Here is a 23,918-nt window from a genome sequence, read left to right as displayed (position 1 = left end):
AATCGCCGGCCCGTCTGCTGGAGAGTCAGTTCATCAGAGTCTCTGGTCAACTTCCCCAGAGGTCATAATGTCTTTCGTAGTTGTTGCTTTCTCAGCGGCTCTGGATAGTGTCTGTTGTAATGGATACGTCAGGTGTACAGATGGTTGTTGCATAGAATAGATGCTTCCGTGGTTGTCGGTATTCTCGTACTACACTTTTGTAATTTCCAGCTGCAGACTGACTAGTAATTATACGTCTAGGATTTGCTCTTGTTCTGTAGTGATCGATTAGTCTCAGAGTTTAACCATTTCCAGCCGTGTAGCCAAAACTACAGCTGTATGGTCTCCGTGACCTATAGAGTTGTAGTTCTTAACCATTTCAACATGTAGCGTCAGCTCCATATTTTCTGGTCTAATGGCCTATAGAATTGTAGCCATTCCAACATGGGGACTCCGTCCCGGCGTTCTCTGACTTCATGTACATTTTGTAGGACGTGGTTTTACACACTTCTGAGAAAAAGGCAGTCCATGATGCCAACCTAATGTTTATGCTCACGTGGGCGTGGACATTGATTTGGTTAACTACATATGAAAACCCATATTTTCTAATTTAGAAGGTTAACATCACATTACATCTTTTCACAAATAGTTCCATGTTTAATCACGTACGTCTCACATATTTAGATGTGAACCCCATAATTAAGAAGTGTACACAGCCAAAGACACATGAATGAATGTTTCCTGTCTTTCATGAGATCACCAAATGAAACACGCTCATCATGATTGTCCCTTAAGTGTCCAAGGACCACACCCACATTCTCAAAAATAGAAATATTGTTTAATTTTTCAAACTTTTGATGTCCAAGTGTCTCTATGTGTTCCACAGTTTACATTCCAAACTCGGAACAATAAAACAGCCGATTTCCCGCTCTCCCCCTCCAAGAGAGAGAGAGAGCACGCTGCAGAGCAGATCCACTGTAACCTGATCCTTCAGATCATCACAGGAGAGTTATGACAATAGTTTGTTGGTGATGTGGACCCCAAGGAACTTGAATCTCTCGAACCCGCTCCACTACAGCCCTGTCGATGTGAATGGGGGCGTGTCCAGCACTCCTTTTCCTGTAGTCCACGATCATCTCCTTTGTCTTGCTCACGTTGACGGATAGTTTGTTGTCCTGGCACCACACTGCCAGGTCTCTGACCTCCTCCCTATTGGCTGTCTCATCGTTGTCGGTGATCAGGCCTACCACCATTGTGTCGTCAGCAAACTTAAGGATTGTGTTGGAGTCGTGCTTTGCCACACAGTCGTGGGTGAATAGGGAGTACAGGAGGGGACTAAGCACACACCCCTGAGGGGCCCCCGTGTTGAGGATCAGCGTGGCAGATGTGGTGTTGCCTTCCCTTACCACCTGGGGACGACCCGTCAGGATGTCCAGGATCCAGTTGCAGAGGGAGGTGTTTAGTCCCATGGTCCATAGCTTAGTGATGAGCTTTGTGGGCACTATGGTGTTGAACGCTGAGCTGTAATCAATTAACAGCATTCTCACATAGGTGTTCCTTTTGTCCAGGTGTGCAAGGGCAGTGTGGAGTGTGATTGAGATTGCGTCATCTGTGGATCTGTTGGGGTGGTATGTGAATTGGAGTGTGTCTAGGGTTTCTGGGATGATGGTGTTGAGCCATGACCAGCCTTTCAAAGCGTTTAATTTGTCACTAATGTGTTTTGCCTACATTTTAGAGCCAGGTAGCAGTCTCTGAGGATAAATAGTAGGCAATTTCCTATTTTCATTTGATTTGGCCTTCTAGCTGTTAAAAGTAAATAAAAACGATAGAATCAGGCCCACGTTATCAAGCTAAGTGCAATAACATTAATGCTGGGACCTGTTGGAAAGCACATTTAACTGTAATATAGTTCTGTCTTTTTGTGCCGACATTGGTATATATTTAAGATAATGGACCATGCTGGGCTGCTTTATAAATTTGCCCACAAAAGTAGTATGAGTAGATCCATGCAAAAGATGGTCCCAGTTATATTACCACATTAAGCCTAATAGGTTTAAAGCCTTCATTTGACATGGTTTGGCATAACATCTAGGCCAATAATTGATCATATTGTCATCTTCAATCATAAAGCGTGATCAATCTTCTGGGCGAAGGCGGCGCTTCGGAGCATTTAGCATTTCCTGATAGAGGAAAACATTACTTTCTTCCATAGCCTGGATACATGTTCGTTATACAAGGAACTAAGAATAGTGACTGCTTTTAATGTCGACCATGTGATGCTCTGTGTTAAGGATGCCGTTGTTGTTATGACAGCATGCAGTCATTATGTGTTCGTCATAAGTGTAATGAAAATAATATGTAACATGTTAATGTAAAAGAAACATGTGAGGACCTGGTGGTTAATTGTTCAAACATAACATATAGTATTTAACTCCTTTTTTGGGGGTAGTCACAAAACTACCTTCATACTTCCCCACTTTTTAATTTATTTATCCGGTACCGGTTACCTTCGGACGAGTGACATTTGTGAGGGTCGTAGAGCAAAAGGGAGAACTTCATCGTGTTCGTGAGAATTTCCCCTTTCCACATTGGGGTCCTATTAGTTTGTAGCCTAAATAGTTTGGATGCTACCAGACAGAAGTTGGCACATCGACGGTACCGACTTCAGACGAGTCTCCTGACACTTGTGGCTTTCTTTGCCACGTTTCATCGCAGATGCAGAAGTACTAGGAAGTACTAGGTGTATTGAGACGGATCCAAGGCAAAATATCTCTAGCTTAAACTGACAGATTTTGATGTGGATTTTTTGTTATGTAACTAAGATTGACGCACAAATGTGTCAATTGACTCTAGGAGGTTAACACCACATTCATAAACATGTACTTCATGGACTTCTGATAGGTGCACACACTCGGGGAATCGAACCAGGGTCTGTAGTGATGCCTCTAGCACTGAGATGCAATGCCTGGTTTGATTCCAGGCTGTATCACAACCGGCCGTGATTGGGAGTCCCATAGGGCAGCGCACATTTGGCCCAGCGTTGTCCGGTTTAGGGTTTGGCTGGGGTAGGCTGTCATTGTAAGTAAGAATTTGTTCTTAACTGACTTCCCTAGTTAAATAAGAATAAATAAATACCAGTATCTCACTTGTCTTTTTTTCAAAGATCGTTACGCATCCTACCACTGAGTATAAATAATGTTTCAACACTTGTGTTTGGTTGATCTGCAAGTCATCACAAAATTGTCTGAAGGGGACAATGTTGGCTCTTTTGAATGTGGTGACACCTTTGATCCAATTAACAATCTTTGTTGTTTGGCCTTATTTTGCCCCCCAAAGTTTCTCTTTGGATTGCTGCTTAATCATCCCTGAAGTTATTCTAAGCACAGTCCCATTTACACTTAGCCCCAGCACACCACTGCTTAATGCTTTATTGTTGTCTGGATCCTCCCTTACCTCTTGTTATGCATTGTACTAGGCTATCGATTTTTGCAAATGGCTTCCTAATTATAGCAGTATTCATTTTGTAAATGCAGTGTCCTACCATATCCCCGTGGGGACGAAAGGAAAATCAGATTTGATGGAAATTGATTCTCGGTTAACACATTGAATAATTCAATTTTAAACAAAGGGTAAAGCAATCAACAGGGTCGAGTTGGCATGCTCTCACGGATGTTGCTCTTGACTTATAATTGCCACTATTGATTCAAAGGAACAATTGTGGAGAGGCATTCTCTCAGACTAATCAAACTCAAATCAAATCAAATGTTATTTGTCACATGCGCCGAATACAACAGATGTAGACCTTACAGTGAAATGCTTACTTTCAAGCCCTTAACCTGTCTGGCACCGGGGTTCCGCTAGCGGAACTCCTCCCACATTCCACTGAAAAGGCAGCCGCGAAATTCAAAAAATATTTTTGAGAAATATTTAACTTTCACACATTAACAAGTCCAATACAGCAAATGAAAGATACACATCTTGTGAATCCAGTCAACATGTCCGATTTTTAAAATGTTTTACAGCGAAAACACCACATATATTTATGTTAGCGCACCACCAAATACAAAAAAGGACAGACATTTTTCACAGCACAGGTAGCATGCACAAAGCCAACCTAACTAACCAAGAACCAACCAAACTAACCAAGAAACAACTTCATCAGATGACAGTCTTATAACATGTTATACAATAAATCTATGTTTTGTTCGAAAAATGTGCATATTTGAGGTATAAATCAGTTTTACATTGCAGCTACCATCACAGCTACCGTCAGAAATAGCACCGAAGCAGCCAGAGTAATTACAGACACCAACGTCAAATACCTAAATACTCATCATAAAACATTTCTGAAAAAACACAAACATCTTGTGAATCCAGCCAATATTTCCGATTTTTTAAGTGTTTTACAGCGAAAACACAATATAGCATTATATTAGCTTACTACAATAGCCTACCACACTACCGCATTCATTCATCAAGGCACGTTAGCGATAGCAATAGGCACGTTAGCGATAGCGAATAAACCAGCAAAAGATATTAATTTTCACTAACCTTCATAAACCTTCATCAGATGACAGTCCTATAACATCAGGTTATACATACACTTATGTTTTGTTCGAAAATGTGCATATTTAGAGCTGAAATCAGTGGTTATACATTGTGCTAACATAGCATCTTTTTCCCAGAATGTGCGGATATTTTTATGACACTCAACTATTCTGACCAAATAACTATTCATAAACGTTACTAGAAAATACATGTTGTATAGGAAATGATAGATACACTAGTTCTTAATGCAATCGCCGTGTTAGAATTCTAAAAATAACTTCATTACGACATCCAGCTTAGTTATAGGGAGAGAGTGCCCAAAATCTGGGCGCAAACTACTATTTCACATGTTCGACAGATATATGAAATAGCATCATAAAATGGGTCCTACTTTTGATGATCTTCCATCAGAATGTTGTACAAGGGGTCCTTTGTCCAGAACAATCGTTGTTTGGTTTTAGAATGTCCTCTTCTCCAGTCAATTAGCACGGAAAGCTAGCAAAGTAGCGCGAAGCTCTCCTTCCTGAACAAAGGCACACAACGCAACACGCCTAACGTCCCGAATAAATTTCAATAATCTAATAAAACTATATTGAAAAAACATACTTTACGATGATATTGTCACATTTATCAAATAAAATCAAAGCCGGAGATATTAGTCGTCTATAACGACAGCTTTTCAGAAGGCAATACCAGGTCCCTTCTCGCGCGCTCCAGAAAACAGGAAACTGGTGACACGTCATGCCAAGAGCTTTTATTCGACCCCAGATCAAGTTATACACTCCATTTCTTCTCTCACTGCCTGTCGACATCTAGTGGAAGACGTATGAAGTGCATGTATACTAATAAATATCAAGGACATTTATAGGCAGGCCCTAGAACAGAGCATCGATTTCAGATTTTCCACTTCCTGTCAGGAAGTTTGCTGCAAAATGAGTTCTGTTTTACTCACAGATATAATTCAAACGGTTTTAGAAACTAGAGAGTGTTTTCTAACCAATAGTAATAATAATATGCATATTGTACGAGCAAGAATTGAGTACGAGGCCGTTTAAATTGGGCACGATTTTCCCCCAAAGTGAAAACAGCGCCCTCTGTCCTCAACAGGTTAACCAACAATGCAGTTTTAAGAAAATACAAAGTAAAAGTAAGAGATAAAAATAACAAATAATTAAAGAGCAGCAGTAAATAACAGTAGCGGGGTTATATACAGGTGGTACCGGTATATAGTCGATGTGCGGGGCCACCGGTGGCGAGGTAATTTGAGGTGATATGTACATGCAGGTAGGGTTATTAAAGTGACTATGCATAGAAAATAACAGAGAGTAGCAGCAGCTTAGAAGAGGCGGGGGGGGGATCAATGTAAACAGTCTGGGTAGCCATTTGATTAGATGTTCAGGAGTCTTATGGCTTGGGGGTAGAAGCTGTTTAGAAGCCTCTTGGACCTAGCCCTGCGGCCTTGTGAATGTTGACCTGTTTAACTTCTCTAGAATAGGGGGCAGCATTTTCACATTTGGATGAAAAGCATACCCAAATTCAACTGCCAGCTACTCATCCCCAGAAGATAAGATATGCATATTATTATTAATATTAACTGTTTGAATCATGTCTGTGAGTATAACATAACTTATTTAGCAGGCGAAACCCCGAGGACAAACCATTCAGATTTTCTTGTTTTGAGGTCACTCTCTTTTCAATGGAAACCAGATTTCTAAGCGACCTTCTTGCAGCTCCTACCGCTTCCACTGGATGTCAACAGTCTTTAGAAATTGGTTGAGGTTTTTCCTTTGTGTAATGAAGAAGTACGGCCATCTTGAACGAGGGTCACTGGAAGTGTACTGTTAGTTAGAGGCGCGTGACCAGAATACTAGCTTTGATTAAAACAGTTTGTTTTAATCCTGTATTGAACACAGATCATCCCGTCTTCAATTTTATCGATTATTTATGGTAAAAAATACCTAAAGTTGTATGACAAAAGTAGTTTGAAATGTTTTGGCAAAGTTTACAGGTAACTTTTGAGATATTTTGTAGTCACGTTTCACAAGTTGGAACCGGTGTTTCTCTGGATCAAACGCACCAAATAAATGGACATTTTGGATATACACTGCTCAAAAAAATAAAGGGAACACTTAAACAACACAATGTAACTCCAAGTCAATCACACTTCTGTGAAATCAAACTGTCCACTTAGGAAGCAACACTGATTGACAATACATTTCACATGCTGTTGTGCAAATGGAATAGACAAAAGGTGGAAATTATAGGCAATTAGCAAGACACCCCCAAAAAAGGAGTGATTCTGCAGGTGGTGACCACAGACCACTTCTCAGTTCCTATGCTTCCTGGCTGATGTTTTGGTCACTTTTGAATGCTGGCGGTGCTCTCACTCTAGTGGTAGCATGAGACGGAGTCTACAACCCACACAAGTGGCTCAGGTAGTGCAGTTCATCCAGGATGGCACATCAATGCGAGCTGTGGCAAAAAGGTTTGCTGTGTCTGTCAGCGTAGTGTCCAGAGCATGGAGGCGCTACCAGGAGACAGGCCAGTACATCAGGAGACGCGGAGGAGGCCGTAGGAGGGCAACAACCCAGCAGCAGGACCGCTACCTCCGCCTTTGTGCAAGGAGGTGCACTGCCAGCGCCCTGCAAAATGACCTCCAGCAGGCCACAAATGTGCATGTGTCTGCTCAAACGGTCAGAAACAGACTCCATGAGGGTGGTATGAGGGCCCGACGTCCACAGGTGGGGGTTGTGCTTACAGCCCAACACCGTGCAGGACGTTTGGCATTTGCCAGAGAACACCAAGATTGGCAAATTCGCCACTGGCGCCCTGTGCTCTTCACAGATGAAAGCAGGTTCACACTGAGCACATGAGCACATGTGACAGACGTGACAGAGTCTGGAGACGCCGTGGAGAACGTTCTGCTGCCTGCAACATCCTCCAGCATGACCGGTTTGGCGATGGGTCAGTCATGGTGTGGGGTGGCATTTCTTTGTGGGGCCGCACAGCCCTCCATGTGCTCGCCAGAGGTAGCCTGACTGCCAATAGGTACCGAGATGAGATCCTCAGACCCCTTGTGAGACCATATGCTGACACATGCACATTTGTGGCCTGCTGGAGGTCATTTTGCAGGGCTCTGGCAGTGCACCTCCTTGCACAAAGGCGGAGGAAGCGGTCCTGCTGCTGGGTTGTTGCCCTCCTACGGCCTCCTCCGCGTCTCCTGATGTACTGGCCTGTCTCCTGGTAGCGCCTCCATGCTCTGGACACTACGCTGACAGACACAGCAAACCTTTTTGCCACAGCTCGCATTGATGTGCCATCCTGGATGAACTGCACTACCTGAGCCACTTGTGTGGGTTGTAGACTCCGTCTCATGCTACCACTAGAGTGAGAGCACCGCCAGCATTCAAAAGTGACCAAAACATCAGCCAGGAAGCATAGGAACTGAGAAGTGGTCTGTGGTCACCACCTGCAGAATCACTCCTTTTTTGGGGGTGTCTTGCTAATTGCCTATAATTTCCACCTTTTGTCTATTCCATTTGCACAACAGCATGTGAAATGTATTGTCAATCAGTGTTGCTTCCTAAGTGGACAGTTTGATTTCACAGAAGTGTGATTGACTTGGAGTTACATTGTGTTGTTTAAGTGTTCCCTTTATTTTTTTGAGCAGTGTATATCGACGGAATTAATCGAACAAAAGGACCATTTGTGATGTTTATGGGACATATTGGAGTGCCAACAACAGAAGCTCGTCAAAGTAAGGCATGAATTATATTTTTATTTCTGCGTTTTGTGTTGCGCCTGCAGGGTTGAAATATGCTTTTCTCTCTTTGTTTACTCTGTTGCTATCCTCAGATAACAGCATCGTTTGCTTTCGCCGAAAAGCCTATTTGAATTCTGACATGTTGGCTGGATTCACAACCAGTGTAGCTTTAATTTGGTATCTTTCATGTGTGATTTAATGAAAGTTTGTTTTTTAGAGTAATTTATTTGAATTTGGCGCTCTGCATTTTTTACTGGCTTTTGGCCAAGTGGGACGTTAGCGTCCCACATATCCCAGAGAAGTTAAAAGTCTTACTCACACAGTCGTCCAGAACAGCTGATGCTCTTATGCATGTTCCAGTGTACTTGCCTCAAAGTGAACATATAAGTTATTTAGCTCGTCTGGTAGGCTTGTGTCACTGGGCAGCTCTCGGCTGTGCTTCCCTTTGTAGTCTTTAATAGTTTGCAAGCCCTGCCACATCTGACAAGCGTCAGAGCCGGTGTAGTACGGTTCGGTCTTTGTCCTGTATTGACACTTTGCCCATTTGATGGTTTGTCGGAGGGCATAGCGGGATTTCTTATACACTTCCGGGTTAGAGTCCCGCTCCTTGATAGCAGCAGCTCTACCCTTTAGTTCAGTGTGAATGTTGCCTGTAATCCATGGATTCTGATTGGAATATGTACGTACAGTCACTGTGGTGACTACGTCATCGATGCACTTATTGATGAAGCCAGTGACTGATGTGGTATACTCATCAATGCCATCAAAAGAATCCCGGAACATATTCCAGTCTGTGCTAGCAAAACATTCCTGTAGTTTAGCATCTGCTTCATCTGACCACTTTTTTTATAGACCGAGTCACTGGTGCTTCCTGCTTTAATTTTAGCTTGTAAGCAGGAATCAGGAGGATAGAATTATGGTCAGATTTGCCAAATGTTGGATGAGCTTTGTATGCGTCACTATGTGTGGAGTAAAGGTGGTCTAGAGTTTTTTCCCCCTCTGGTTGCACATTTAACACGCTGGTAGAAATGAGGTAAAACTGATTTAAGTTTACCTGCATTAAAGTCCCTGGCCACTAGGAGCGCCGCCTCTGGATGAGCGTTTTCCTGTTTGCTTATGGCCCTATGCAGCTCATTGAGTGCGGTTTTAGTGCCAGCATCGGTCTGTGGTGGTATGTAAACAGCTACGAAAAATACAGATGAAAACTCTCTAGGTAGATAGTGTGGTCTACATCTTATCAAGAGATACTTAGGCGAGCAAAACCTCGTGACTTCCTTAGATATCGTGCACCAGCTGTTGTTTAAAAATATACATAGGCCACCGCCCCGTGTCTTACCAGAGGCTGCTGTTCTATCCTGCCGATACAGTGTATAACCCGCCAGCTGTATGTTATTGATGTCGTCGTTCAGCCACAACTCGGTAAAACATAAGATATTACAGCTTTTGATGTCCCATTGGTAGGATATTCGTGCTTTCAGTTCGTCCCATTTATTTTCCAGCGATTGACCGTTAGCTAACAGCACGGTTGGCAAAGGCAGATTAGCCACTCGTTTCCTGATCCTCACAAGGCACACCGATCTCAGTTTCTTTCTCCAGCAAATGATGGGGATGATGGCCTGTTCAGATGTTTGGGGTATATCCTTCCCGTCCGACTCATTAAAGAATAATTCTTTGTCCAATTCGAGGTGAGAAGCTATTTTCAGTCATAAGAGACAGTAGCAGCAACATAATGTACAAAATAAGTTACAAATAATGCGAAAAAACAAACAAAATAGCACGGTTGGTTAAGAGCCAATAAAACGGCACCCATCCTCTCCGGCGCCATCTTGAATACATATTTTGACTGCCACATTTGTCTTTGGCTAGTCTATAGGGTTATGCAATAGCGATTTTAGCATGTACATTTTGGAGGGGCAAACCCACTACACAACCCAAAACTAAACAATACATTCATTGCACTATAACGGTGACAAACAGGTCCCACACACTGTTAGATCCTACATAAAGCTGTCCCAACAGCAGAGTCCCAACAACAGCAGTCCCTTCACCTTACCACTGCTACACCTGGCTATCAGCGGAGCCTTGTCTGGCAGTGAAACAGTTAATTTAGCCTCATTTACAGCCTTTTAAAAATCATAGCTGATATGGCTAACTTGCTTAACAAATGTGGTTTCTACTGACAATTGAGATGTGCAAACTATGGCATAAGGGGACGATGAGTGGATAAGAGTCAATCCGTCATTTCGATTAAGACATTAATGAGCAAGCTAGGACGGACGTAGTCAATATAACTATTTGTTCACCACTTTTGAAATGTACAGTATTATCCCTGTACACCAAGTCAGAACCGTAGGATAAATAAACAGGGCTTATAAGCAGACAATGCAAGCTCTTACAAATATTCAGTGATTACATTTCTCTAAAACAGGATATAGGCTACATGTGCACCACCAAGTCAGAACAGTAGGCGAAATTAGGAGGGGAAATGGGACCAAATTATTAGGGTGAGGCACATGGGCTACTAACAGCTTACTACACAACATACACTTAGTATTACGTTCTTAGCTACAGTATACATATCTCACTGGCATATTACGTAATTTATGCAGCAGCATACAATACATTTTTGGACTCACCTTGTTGTGCTGTGTTCACTTGAACAGGAAGGTCGTGCGGCGGTCCTACGTGGGCAATTTTTTTGTCATACTTTGTCATCAAAGTCAGGCATTCTTTGGATTTATGGCGCTTTCAAGACAGCTGGGAACTCGGGGGGGAAACAAAGTTGAATCATGATGATGTCAGTGATCTTCAGGTCGGAGCTCTAGAAAGAGGCCTGAGTTCCCGACTTGAGATTCCGAGTTGGATGACCATTCAAAACGTATTTTCCCAGTCGTCTTGAACTCACTGAATACAGATTTCCCAGTTCTGAGTTTCCAGTTGTTTTGAGCGAGGCAGAAGTCATGCTGGATTGACACCATGGCCAATGTTGAATGTTTATCCTTTTAAACTTGGAAAAGAGATCTGTAAACCCAGACTTGGTACCACACACCCACTCTACTGAATAGCAGGGTAGTGACTGCTTTGCAGTGCTTGCAGTTAGCCACTGATTCCTTCCAAACCACTCATTGTTGAATTTGTCGACTTGATTCATGATGATGACTGCTAGCTTGCTAGCAAAGATTTAGAAAGTATGATGTTGACATGATCAGTCCAATCAAAGTTGCTGTATATATAACATGATTTGACTTAAATTTATCTGTGGCCAATGACCTTTTAGCCTTATTGGATGGGCACTTCTAATGTAACTCTATGGCAGCACCCAAGTGGCTTGAATTTTTCAAGCTCTACCCTTAGATTTGCCGGTGACATGAGTGACAGAACACTGAGCCAATCACGGCACAACTAGAGAACATTACTAATCCCTACGCTCCGTATATTTCGCTGGCTGCCCCACCACCACAGAAAGCACTGAGCTAGGCTGAAACACCTGCATTTTGGAGGCAAGAAAACAAAAAAGAGACCATGTTTTTATTTTATTTTTTACATCGTTTGCAACCTGATATGTGACACTTATTAATGCTAAAATAAGATGCCAAACAGGCATCCCCCCAAGCCAGAAAAGTGGGGCTTAAAATAGGTGGGGCTATGTATTATCTCTACAAACTCTTGCAAGAAGAAAGAGAGAGCCTCAACTGTAGGCTAGTTGAAGAATTTTAACCCAGGTCTGGGAGCTGAATATTCCCGGAGCATGGGGTGAAGTGTTGAAGTGATAGCTCCAGCCACGTGACTTGTGTGAATCACTGTCTCAGCCCTTTAGCAATCCTCTGCTACGGAGCTGTGCTGTGATAGCTACAGTAGCAAGGCATATCTCTCCCCTTGGCATGCTCAAGAAAATAAGACACAACCACTGTTTCTTGCAATTCAGTGGACACATCCAACAGGGCTGATTTTAATTTACTCTAACCGAGAACCATGTGAGATACGAAACTCGAAAATGATCTTGGTGTAGCCTAGAGGTCATTCCGGTTGTTTAATACTGATGGCCCACAATAATGCAGCTAATAAAGCTAACCAGGGTGCACGGAAAGGGCGTTGTTAACCCCACAAGGCCTTCCCTTTGAAGAAGACACGCCACCCACACAACATATCCCTAAAGCGCATTTACTCAATTTCCACCCGTGTAACTCTCATTCCCCACATGAACGATTCGGGTGTCTGGTTTTCTCAGTTCTAGTTGTCAAGCGTCGTTTCGCCAAGCTACCTGTTTCGCAAGGAGTGTCACGGATAAAGGAGTAGAATATTCTGTGTGTGATGTTGAGACAAACAGGCAGAACTTATTTAGGCTGTCAGCTCTCATCATGCTGTTTCCAGTAAGGCCCTTTATGAGGAGTGCGGTACTGCAGATAGGGACTTGGCTCCCCAATTTCATTACAATGCTGGCATTTTCCCTTTGAATAACAGACTCACCTTCTCTCTGCGGAGGGATGGTTAATTTCAGATCCAGGTCAAGGTTGGCTGTAATGGTCCTGTAAACCGGGAACCTACTGTAGGGCCTATACTGCTGCTCGGTGCAGAATGTGTCTTTTAAATGTGATGGTTTCGCAACTTGGAGCAATAGTAAAGGTGGTATATTAAACATATATAGTATGTCGGTCTGCTGGTATAGTCATTCCACAGTTGATTCAATAGTTTTATATCATCTTACAAGAAGAGAAAGAATTTTCTAAGCAGAATTTGTTGAATGTTTTAGTACATATTAAATGTATGGAATGAAACCGGGTGAAAAGTTCAATGGTCATCTTTTCCCAGGCGAAATTAACGCTTGTTCGAGTACACAGTGTGTTTACTGTACATGTGGTTAATGTAATGGATGTTTGAAATGGAAGGAGGGAATGTTCACATCGTATATTTGACCACTCTACTGCATGTGTGCTAGCCATAACCTGCTGGTACTTATGCACATATATGGGCGAAGGTAATGATAATGCAAATGTCATGTAAAGGTTATGATGTTCATAGAAATGTCATGAACAGGTTTTGCTTCATCGACACCCAATGAGACGGTTGTAATGTCTTGTCATGGGGCTCTTTTATAAAAGAACTGTCACATTTCGACCGTATAGTCTTTATCAAAGCTTAGCTTGTTAAAGGCTCATCGATCACCTTGAAAGAAGTTCAACTCACTTCTGGAGTTTCCAGAGTTCAGTCACATTCATTTAAGTGATGACTCACCTGAGGATTACATTGTGAAGGCTTTCATGCCTCCTTCATTTGACAGTTTTTAGAACCATGTTGGCGCACTGCCGTTAATGTTCATATCTTTTGATAAACTTCCTCAAACATTAAAAAATCTCATGCATGGTCGGGTAGCTCCTAAAAGTCGATAGGAATGCCACATTTCTGGACCTCATCGGTTATTCCAAAACAACAGATGGGCACAAGCAGCAGCCTAATTGTTTCATTTTCTGATTGTTTCGATAAATAATGCCTTATACTTGACAGAACATCTGTTTACGCTGATAGCCTACTCATTAGCGTATTTAATGTTCAAATGCAGCCCTGAACCCCATTAAGCCCCTTGTAAATTAATTAAATGACTGGATTTGGTGCTGGCTCCTGCTGTGTTTTTGGTAACATGTTGCTGTAATTGACGTATTACGCTATAATCGCTCAATTATTCCATTCCCCGCCCCACAGGGATGCGCTGGCCAATATCGAGGTGATGCAACTGGACTTTGAGATGGAGAACTTCACCAGCCAATCGGTCACCAGGAGGATCAACTGGAACATCGACTACCGGGGCCAGAACCCGCCTCCGGACTCAGAGAAGGTGGTGACTGAGTTGACCGTGGTGCAGAAGGACATTCAGGCTATCATCCCACTCTCCATGGTGAGTAACCTGTGACATCACATACAGTATGCTATAATACGTTTCATATCAGTTGAATTTGTCTATTGTAACATTTGCCACTGTTCAATTCAGATCTCTCATGCAAGAAAATAAGTTAGCCACTCTCATTAAAGGACCTTCGATCCCCATTGTCATAGGTAAGCATGCTTATCAACACTTGAGGTTCTCTTTCACTTGCTCGATGCTCATTTCTCCTGCTAAGAGAAGGTCGCCAAGGCCACCTAGTAATGGCACACCATGCGAAGAGTCTGTCTGGCGCCTCCACCCCTATCTCATGAAAAGGGGCAATTAGTAAGCCGTAAACACCGATTGTGGAAATTAGGGACATTAATCAAGTAATAGGAAGGCAGAGGGCCAGTCCTGAAAGGTCAAGTCGCCTCCTGTGTGGTTTCACGTCCCTTTATTTGGTGAAGGGAGCCTGTGAAAAGTCTCAGGGAGGGAGACTTCATTATTAGGCTATTAAAATTCAGCTGCTTGGGCAAATGTTAAAGCGATACTTAGCTCTCTCAGCCCCGCATATATTCATATAGGTTTAAAATGCCACAAGTTGCAGAGAAGTAAGTGCCCAGATGCTGAAGACACTTTTTTTACACACTCGACTACAGAGGTTATTAAGCGAGGAGGGAGAAAACCTCTGTGTATTCACGAAACATGACGGTGTGCTTCGAGGGCTTTATTAGAGAGGTCAGGCAGAACGATGAAGATAGGAGTTCAGCTGAAAGGAGCCAGAGTCACGGAAGGCCAACGCATGGGGAATCGCAAAAAATAGCAAAAGCTACCCAGACTCCTTGCTCCGACCAAACGCTACGCCACGCCCACAGATGTTAGTTTTTTCTCCGCAATGAGTCAGGATCTGAGTACCTCCCTGACCCTTCACTGAATGCGAACACATTCGGGGCCATCTGATTGGTCCAGAAATCAATGGGTTGGGACAGAGCCATTACAAACGTGGTAAAGCGGCAGGTGGAAAATTCGTCATTGGCTTTGGTACTCTGACTGGTTAGAGACGATCCAATCGCTGATGAATTTGTTTTGTACAATGCCCCTCGTCACCACAAACGACTTCAATGATTGCAGTCTTAGACTAAAGAATGTAGTGAATGACAGAGCAGCGGAAGAATTTAGTGTGAGTCGTCAGGATAGAAACCTGTGCCATTTCATGCAATTTCAGTTGCTGTGTTTCACTGTTTCTCATTCATGTACTATAGAGGAAAGACCAAGTCTGTGTCCCAAATAGCACCCTATTCCCATAGGGATCTGGTCAAAGGTAGTGCACTACATGGAATAGCGTGCCATTTGGGACTCACACAGAATCTAATGCCACGTAATCCCAGGTCTCTTTGTGTCAAATGATTGTAACAGTAATAGTAGCGACAAGAGACTCTGCACGTTGTGTCTACCACTGCACACATCCTCTGCTAGCTTGTTAGAAACCAGAATGCTCACATTAATATTTTTTCTGCATGGATTTGGGAGACAGCAGAATGAGGCAATCCGAAAAAACACACAAGATGCATTTTGTATCTTGAGTAACAAATAAAAACTCAGGCGAGGGACTGAGAAGAACATTGCACGCCAAGCGCGCAAAATGAATATCCTCTCTGATTTAGCTCTAGCATGAACGAGAGAGGGAGAGATGGAGAAAAATAACTAGAGGAGAAAAAAAAAAAAATCCAGGAAGTAAAAGCTTTGCTAAGCAGAGTCAATGCCAGGCAGAGCTGAGCCACTAATACTGGGGAGGAGGGGAGTGGGGAGCCAGTAGCTGGGGAGGGAGGAGGAGGAGGGAAGGAAGCGGGTGAATTTACAGTGCAGAGTGCATCTTCCAGGATAATGTGGTTAAATCAGGCCGGGCTCCATCACTTTAGTCCTGTCAGGGCCCCAGCCAGGTCCCCCTGGCGGCCACATTCTCGGCACAATTAGCACCCCGCGCCAAAGAGCCCTCTCAGGGGCTTCTCATAAACGGGGGATGGGGAGGTGGAGAGAGCAGGAGAGGGGGATGAGGGCGCAAAGGAGAGGAGGGAGGGGAATAGCGGGGTACTGTGTTGCTGGCTCCACCACTGCGCCATGCTGCCGCAGTAGCGAACAGATGATAAATAAAACATGACAGCGTCTTTGCCGAGGCCCCTGTGGCAAAAAGTCGCATGACACACACACACACACACACACACAGACAGACACACACACACACACACACAGATGCACACACCACATGTCTGGCACATCTGACGTTGCATTTTGATCATTTACATGAGGAGTAGGAGCCAGGGCACAGTAAGCAGCAGAGGCTTTGATGGGTTTCACTTGCTAATCAGCTTCGTCAAAACTCAACAACTGAGGGCTGCCAAGCTTAATTCGTTCTCTCATTGCTTGTCATTTGGTTACTTGGTTTCAAATGGACCCTGCTTCTTTAATTGAATAAATCTAAAACAACAATGCTCACATGGACAAAGCTAAACTAGTAGTCGATACTAGTCAATGTTACAGTGTTACAGTAGCAGTATAATGCATTTTTCATTTCCGCCATGTATTGAACTGATAGAGTTGTCTCAGTCCCGTTTATTTGGTCTGGAGTAGTCATGTCTTGTGTGTACACTAGCTGACAGTTTTCTTCATGTGTCTAAATGCTTTAACCTTGGTGTTTCGTGGGCTATGAAATGTTTAATGACTTTGAAATCGCCTCCTGCGCGTTATTGATAGCTCTCCCCTTACTGTGTTCATGATAAACTCTCACTCATTACTCCAGACACTGCAGCTACCGCTTACCGCTACCGCAAATACTCAGGCCCATATTTACATTTTTTACATTAGCCATGCAGCAGAATACCATTTGACACATGAAAATGAGAAACATGATGGAGGATGGGGCGTCTTGTTACTATAAGGTGGCGGTTGCTGTTTGTTGTGAGGAAAAATAGTTATTGGGACTCTATTTTCTCCATCCCTTCATTTGTCTACGTCTGAGGCCCCTGTCATTGGTCTGCAGTGGCTGTTTAGTAAGAAACTAGGAGGCTAGGTTTACACATTCTCCTCACTGAATAATTGCCTGACAAACATTGTATTATGAATAAATGTGTCAGCAGGTAGAATGGCATCAATGTTCAAATAGTGCACCAGCTAATTTGATTTGGGCAGGACCTGACCGTGCAACATAATTAGTATTTCATATGCTGCCATTTTTTTTATTACACCACGTTAAGTAATACTGTTTTGCCTCTAAGGCTTGAGACAAAACAGATATTTAAATATAGTGTTTTGATTGAAATCAAAGGCACATTTACATGGTTTGTGTTTTCTCTAGGGGGTTCACGAGGGACACAAATTAGAGTCTAACTCATTACCCCCGCACAGCTCACATTCATTCCGCCAAAATAATGAATTCAAAGTCGTCCAATTGAAGACTGTGTGCATTTTAATTGGCTGTTTCTATATCACTGGAGTCATAAAATAAGTGTACATCTGCTGATGGTCTTGGCCCTGTTTATAATCAGTTCTCAAGTCAGTTTACACTGAGTATACTAAACATTAGGAACACCTTCCTAATAATGAGTTTCCCTTCTCAGAACAGTCTCAATTTGTCAGAGCATGGTGTCGAAAGTGTTCCACAGGGATGCTGGCCCATGTTGACTCCAATGTTTTCCACAGTTGTGTTAAGTTGGCTGGATGTCCTTTGGGTGCTGGACCATTCTTGACACAAACCGGTGCTCCTGGCACCTACTACCATTCCCTGTTCAAAGGCACTTACATTTTTTGTCTTGCCCATTTACCCTCTGAATGGCACATATACACAATCCATGTCTCAATTGTCTCAAGGCTTACAAGTCCTTCTTTAACCTGTCTCGTCCCCTTCATCTACACTGATTGAAGTGGATTTAACAAGTGACATCAATAAGGATCCACCTGGTCAGTCTATGTCATGGAAAGAGTAGGTGTTCTTAATATTTTGTGTACTCAGTGTATATTCCCCAGCATTGTGATTTCAGGCATCTATTAGTGACCCTAGACTTTGTTATTTGCCGCCTTAGTGCAAATAAGATGATAACGCAGATTCTCTAACCGTAACCAACATTGTGAGGACAGACAAAAAGGTTTTGAGGACGACATAATGTTTTGTAGGGCTATGAAAAGATTCCTTTGGCGTTTCACTTCTCTTTCATATTTGCATCCGCTTGATGAAGAATGAATGTTTCACTTCACAACTCACATGACTTTGCATACATTGTCAATGCGAACGTCTTGCCTTTTTTTTTATAGCGTACAGTTGCAGCGTGGAGGGGAAAACATAAAACTGTGTCCTGCACAGTGATTGATGTTCATTATTCTCTTTGTGCATTCTAAAAATGTTTTATCTTGTCTCACTTAATTTTCTTTTCAAAGTGTTCATTGGAACATTTGAGGACACCTCTACAGTGTATCTTTTGAAAATGCATACCTCGCGTGATGAAATGTATCGAAAAAGGGTGGCCCATTTAAAATCAAACCCAGACGACCACTGAGAATGGCTTCCAGCAGAACTCTTTGGACTTCCTTTTTGAAAAGTTAATATGGTAGTACTCTGTGAAATAAATGTGCGATAAACACTATCTAACACTGTTTCATGTTTGTTCCCTCTCTCCTTTAAACTCTACAGGACACCGAAATCATTAACACTGCGATACTGACTGGCCGAACCGTGGCCATTCCCGTGAAAGTGGTCTCCATTGAAATGAGTGGAGTCGTGACTGATGTATCATCCTTCGTAGAATGCAAGTCCTCTAACGAAGACATTGTGAAGGTAAGGTACAGTAGTTCCCTCTTAGGTTGCACAATTCCAGTAACTTTCCCAACCGTGATTTTGGAATACCTTGGACTTTTGGGAAAGTTACCGGAATTTCTCAACCCTATCCCTCTAAGAATGATATTGTCTTGGTAATGCATCTGATACCAAATGGAATCCCACCGTACTTGGACACACCCTAAGGGGCCTGCAGCACACTTTAATATACCATCATGCGAACAACAAAACCTCATTATATGGCTGTCCATAATTATGTGCTCTTGACTCAGTTGCTTTTGAACCCCCCACGGATGAATCAATGGATGTTCATAGTCTTACTGGTACACCAAAATCAATAGGCTACAAAGCACAGTAATAGCTCTGAAGGATGCCTAGTCTGGTTGCCATCGTTTCTCCAGACCTTAGAGTTTACTTTAGCTGCATTATCTGGGGCAAGGCCTACCATCCATTTCCATTCACTTAGGCTGTGTCCCAAATGGATCCGTATGCCCTATATAGTTCACAACTTTTGACTAGAGCCCTATGTGCCCCGAAGAAAAGTAGTGCACTAAATAGGGAATAGGGTGCCATTTGGGACGTGACCTTAGCCAAGTAGGATAACTGGAGGCGAGGAGACGTTGCTAGTGTCCTGGGATGAGTCACAAACACAACTCTAGCCCGTTGGGAGCCACAGCTGTAGTATGCAACATCAACTCCCATTTGTGGATTAAAGAAGCAAACCCCATAACCAGCGTTGGTAAATCCCATTTTGTTGTAGAAAGAGCTGGATAAAGGAGGCTGCAACCTCTGAAATTGAATCCAAATGTATTTGTTGATTCTCTCCGAGCGCATTTGATGACTGCACCATGACACCTTACAGGACATGTGAGAAAATTATACATGTGATGAAGAGAAAAATTATAGGCAATTGTTTTTATGTGGATTTATGCATTTTTGTTTATTTGAGATTATCACGTGGGATTATTGAAAGCGGAGTGCATAATTATAATGCAAATTCGTTCTGAATAAATGGAGGAAAAGCATCAGCTGTAAAACACAGACAGAATACAGACAGTCCCTAATCTTATTCTGACATTCATATGTGTGATAATACTAGGATCTATATGTCAGAGCGTGAATAAAAAGCATTACTTTTTGCCATTAATCTGTATGTGAGAAGGTTTAGAATGGTTTCAAGACGAGCTGCATTAGTGCAGTGTTATTGAGTGGACTTTGGTTCACTGCCCCTGCCATTGAACTTTAGAAGCTAACGCAAGATGAGCCCTTCACGCCGAGATGTACATGAGTCCTGACAGTTCTATACAACACTCCACAGAATACGAACGAAAGGTTCACAAAGACAACCCACCAAGTGTGTGTGGTTGTGTGCTCTTCCCCTTGCATTTCGTGATGCCACATTATTCCCATTATTCATACACCGCGCTCTTAATGCAGATTTATTCTAATCAGATTACTCTATTCTCTTATATTTTATTATTGTGTTTGTGTAGCCTTGGTGAGTCTGTGGAACACTCAATAGGCTCCGCGTGGTCTATAAGTAAAGCATATAGAGAACGTCTTGTTATATAAACCAAGCCGCACCATGTGCACATAGATTGTGAATTCCAAATGTGTAGACGTCAGATCCATTTATTGGATTTTGTTTTTAACAAAGCGTGTGTGTTTTTTTTAAAGCTTTGGATATTCGCCAACCTGCCGTTATTCTGTTTTTGTACCCGACTTTTGGAAAACGTTACGCGGTGCTCATTTCTCTTTGCTGAGGCGTTTATTTCTTTGTTTGTTTTTTTATTCCCCCTTTGAAATAAATAGGCCACGATATATGTCAGCGCTGGCAGATAACCCAATCCCATTTGAATGTACAGTGGATGGTGTTTGTGTGCGAGAGAGAGCACAGTAGGATTGTTATTAAACCATACATCTGTGCTCTGCTCAGACTGGGGTTTGTTGTGGTGTTTTATGTTGTGTTGTTTGGGGTGGGAGGAGTGCACGAGTACGGGAGGCAGTATGGGGAGAAGGCAGGAAGCAGAGGGGAGGCTGGGCGAGTGGAGGCGAGGGCTGGGGATTTGTCAGCAAGCAGGAGACGACATGACTCCCCCAGCTGATCCTTTCTCCCAGGGCTGTGTGTGTGTGCGCGCGTGCGCGCGCGTGTGGCGGCAGGGCGCCCTCTTCCACGCCAGTGGTCATCCAACCCTTGCCCAGCCAAGTCCTCAGTTTCCTCCATTCTGCACTCTCACACCATTGTGACACATTCACCTTCAGCCAGTGACCAGGCTTATATAAGAAAGGCTTTGTGAGGCAATGAGATAAGTACACCTGAGTGGTATACTGTCTTCAGTATTGTCTCCTTGCTGTCTGCTGTGGTATTGAGAGGTCTTGAAAAAATTGTCTTATTATTGTTGATAGCTTCACAATGAGGACTTAATCCAGTCAATTGGAGCTTGCTGGCCCAGAAATCATGTATGAATAGATAAAGCAATGAAACGCAATGTGTTTCGCAAAGTGCTCCTCTGTCGATTAAAGAGTTATGGGGTATTTTTTAAAGAGAATTGATTATTGATTATCTTACTGTACCTTCCATCAATTAAAGTAGGTTTTCATAATGGTAAATACAGGGCAACAGTAACACAACTGGGGTGTGTTCATTAGGCCCCAAATGAAAAGAACCAAACTGAAACAGAGAAGGACTACTTGAACTCGTCCAATACCACCACCAGGAACCACCAGGAAACACTTTTTTTTGTTTTCTTTTTGCAAAACATTCTAAAGCATTTTTATTTTGTGTGTCCTAATGAACACTGCCCAGGTTATGCTTTATTTTGCCATATACTGCACCTCCAGGAACCAAACAGGTGGTATTGATAGGCCTACAGTCTGCATGAGGTATTGTCATACATTCAAACAACTCATGCGATCAAACGGAACTCATTACAGGCCTAAATCCTGTTTGGAGGCACATGTTGAAGTTAAGAGTGTGAGCAGAGGCTGGCCAGCATGGGATGTGCATAGACTAAACGGTGATCATTGTTTCTCATTAGATCCATACGCATTAGTCAGTAGAATAAGCACTATCAGGTCACCCCACCAACCTTCTGTTTTCCACATGCATATGCCTCAACGAAGTGGATATACTGTGCTGAAGGCGGGTGGTGATCCTTTTGATCCTGCAGCTCTGCTTGTGGGTTTAAACTGGATGCCACCATAGTGGGCAGTGCCCGCCCTGTCTTTCTTTGCCCTGAACCCACGCAGGCAATCTGCTGGCACCATGGAAGGTGTCACAGAACATTAGAGGGCTGTGTAGCGACGGCAGCTCGCAGCTACGTGCATTAGAGCACTTTCACGGACCCCCGCTGGCCTTCTGACGCCTGTAGTCGTTAACAGCTTTTGACTCACAATTAGCCAGGCAAGTTTATTAGCTGCCTGCAGGAGCTGGGATAGTTTGGGTTAGTGCAGTTAGCGAGGGCGTATCAGCAAAGTGAGTGAGAGTGATAGGGAGGCTGGTGTTAGCATTATAGCGAAGTGGAGGCCTAGAGTGGTAGGTCACAGGTGTGGAGGGTGCACTGTGGTGGTTTTGGTACAGAGGATGACTGTACTTTATCTGTCTGTCTGTCTGTGCCTGGGTGTGGGTGGGGGTGCAGGTATGTCCTTTGCTCTGTACAGTGCAGGCACATGCCCCTTTGCCCTCACAGTCTCCAAAGTGTACTTTTGGGTGGTGGTATAATTTTCCCCTAAAAACTTTTTGGTATAAAGGTTTTGTCATTGTTGTTTGCCCGCCGCAATTCGTTGTAACTTTGTCAAGTTCACCACCCCCCACCCCATCCGTTGGTTGCACCTGTTGATCTGCCCTGTACAGAGCCCAGTTGCGTCTTTTTCCAAGTCTGCCCTGTACGACGATTGCGCTTACCCGGTATCCAAAAATGCATACATCGGTCGAGTATGTACTGCCACAGCAGCATAACATTTGATTAACACTTGATAACGCTTGATTTAACCTACATCATCATTAATATTCAGTCTGGTTGGCTGATAGCACAGCAGAGAGAGGCAGAAAGACAGACAGGAGCGGCTGCATCAATGACCCTCCGAACCAACTCCATCCCTTCTTCAGTCAGGAGTTGCGCATGTATGTCAGGGCAGCAGCAACACAGGTAGTCTACACTCTAGCTAACTACCATCTACTAAAATATCTACACAAGCCACTAGCCAGCCAGCCGTATATCATGAGTTAGACAATTATTATGTTTTTTGTTGTTGTTGTAATTTTACCCGCTTTTTCTCCCCAATTCGTGATATCCAATTGCAATCCAATCTTGTCTCATCGCTGCAACTCCCCAACGGGCTCAGGAGAGGCAAAAAACGAGTAATGCGTCCTTCAAAACATGACCCGCCAAGTTGCTTCGTAACACCAGCTCGGTTGAACCCGGAAGCCAGCCACACCATTCAACTGACGACTGTTTGTCAACTTGCCCGCCACAAGGAGTTGCTAGAGCGCGAAGAGCCAAGGAAAGCCCCCCGACCAAACCCTCCTCTAACCCAGACAACGCTGGGCTAATTGTGCACCGCCCAGTCTGGGATCGAACCCCAGACTGTAGTGACGCCTCAACACTGCGATGCAATGCCTTAGACCGCTGCGCCACTTGGGAGGCCCGAGTTAGACAATTATGAATATTAAGTTATGAAGTTATTATTTGATACAAGCGTTGAAGATTAATCACAATCAGTAAAAGAAATCGAGCAAGCTACATATGTCGTATCTTAATTTGATAACTCTTACTGAGAATTCTCCTGCAGAGCAGGAAATGCAAACTTTGTGTGTAGTGTATTCAAGGTTTAAAAAGGCTTCTTAAGTTTGTAATTTCCCACTTTAAAATGTCAGAGTTGATTTGCCCTAACAAAAATGTATTATTTTAGCAAACTGGCTCCAATTAAGATCCTACACCTGTAAC

The 23,918-nt window shown here is 43.2% G+C and overlaps 1 protein-coding gene across 1 annotated transcript in view; it reads left to right on the top strand.

Annotated features, from left to right (window-relative positions):
- LOC120043889 (transmembrane protein 132E-like) overlaps positions 1 to 23,918 on the top strand; it is a 106,794-nt gene that overhangs the window by 55,352 nt on the left and 27,524 nt on the right. Inside the window, exons 4-5 of the mRNA XM_038988492.1 lie at positions 13,988 to 14,180; positions 18,829 to 18,972. Of these exons, the coding sequence (XP_038844420.1) occupies positions 13,988 to 14,180; positions 18,829 to 18,972 (337 nt within the window). The remainder of the gene's footprint in view (positions 1 to 13,987; positions 14,181 to 18,828; positions 18,973 to 23,918) is intronic.

The sequence above is a fragment of the Salvelinus namaycush genome, chromosome 3, assembly GCF_016432855.1.
Source record: "Salvelinus namaycush isolate Seneca chromosome 3, SaNama_1.0, whole genome shotgun sequence".
NCBI classification, from domain to species: domain Eukaryota; kingdom Metazoa; phylum Chordata; class Actinopteri; order Salmoniformes; family Salmonidae; genus Salvelinus; species Salvelinus namaycush.
The sequence above is the reverse complement of the archived record's forward strand: the minus strand, read 5'-3'. Positions and strand labels throughout refer to the sequence as shown.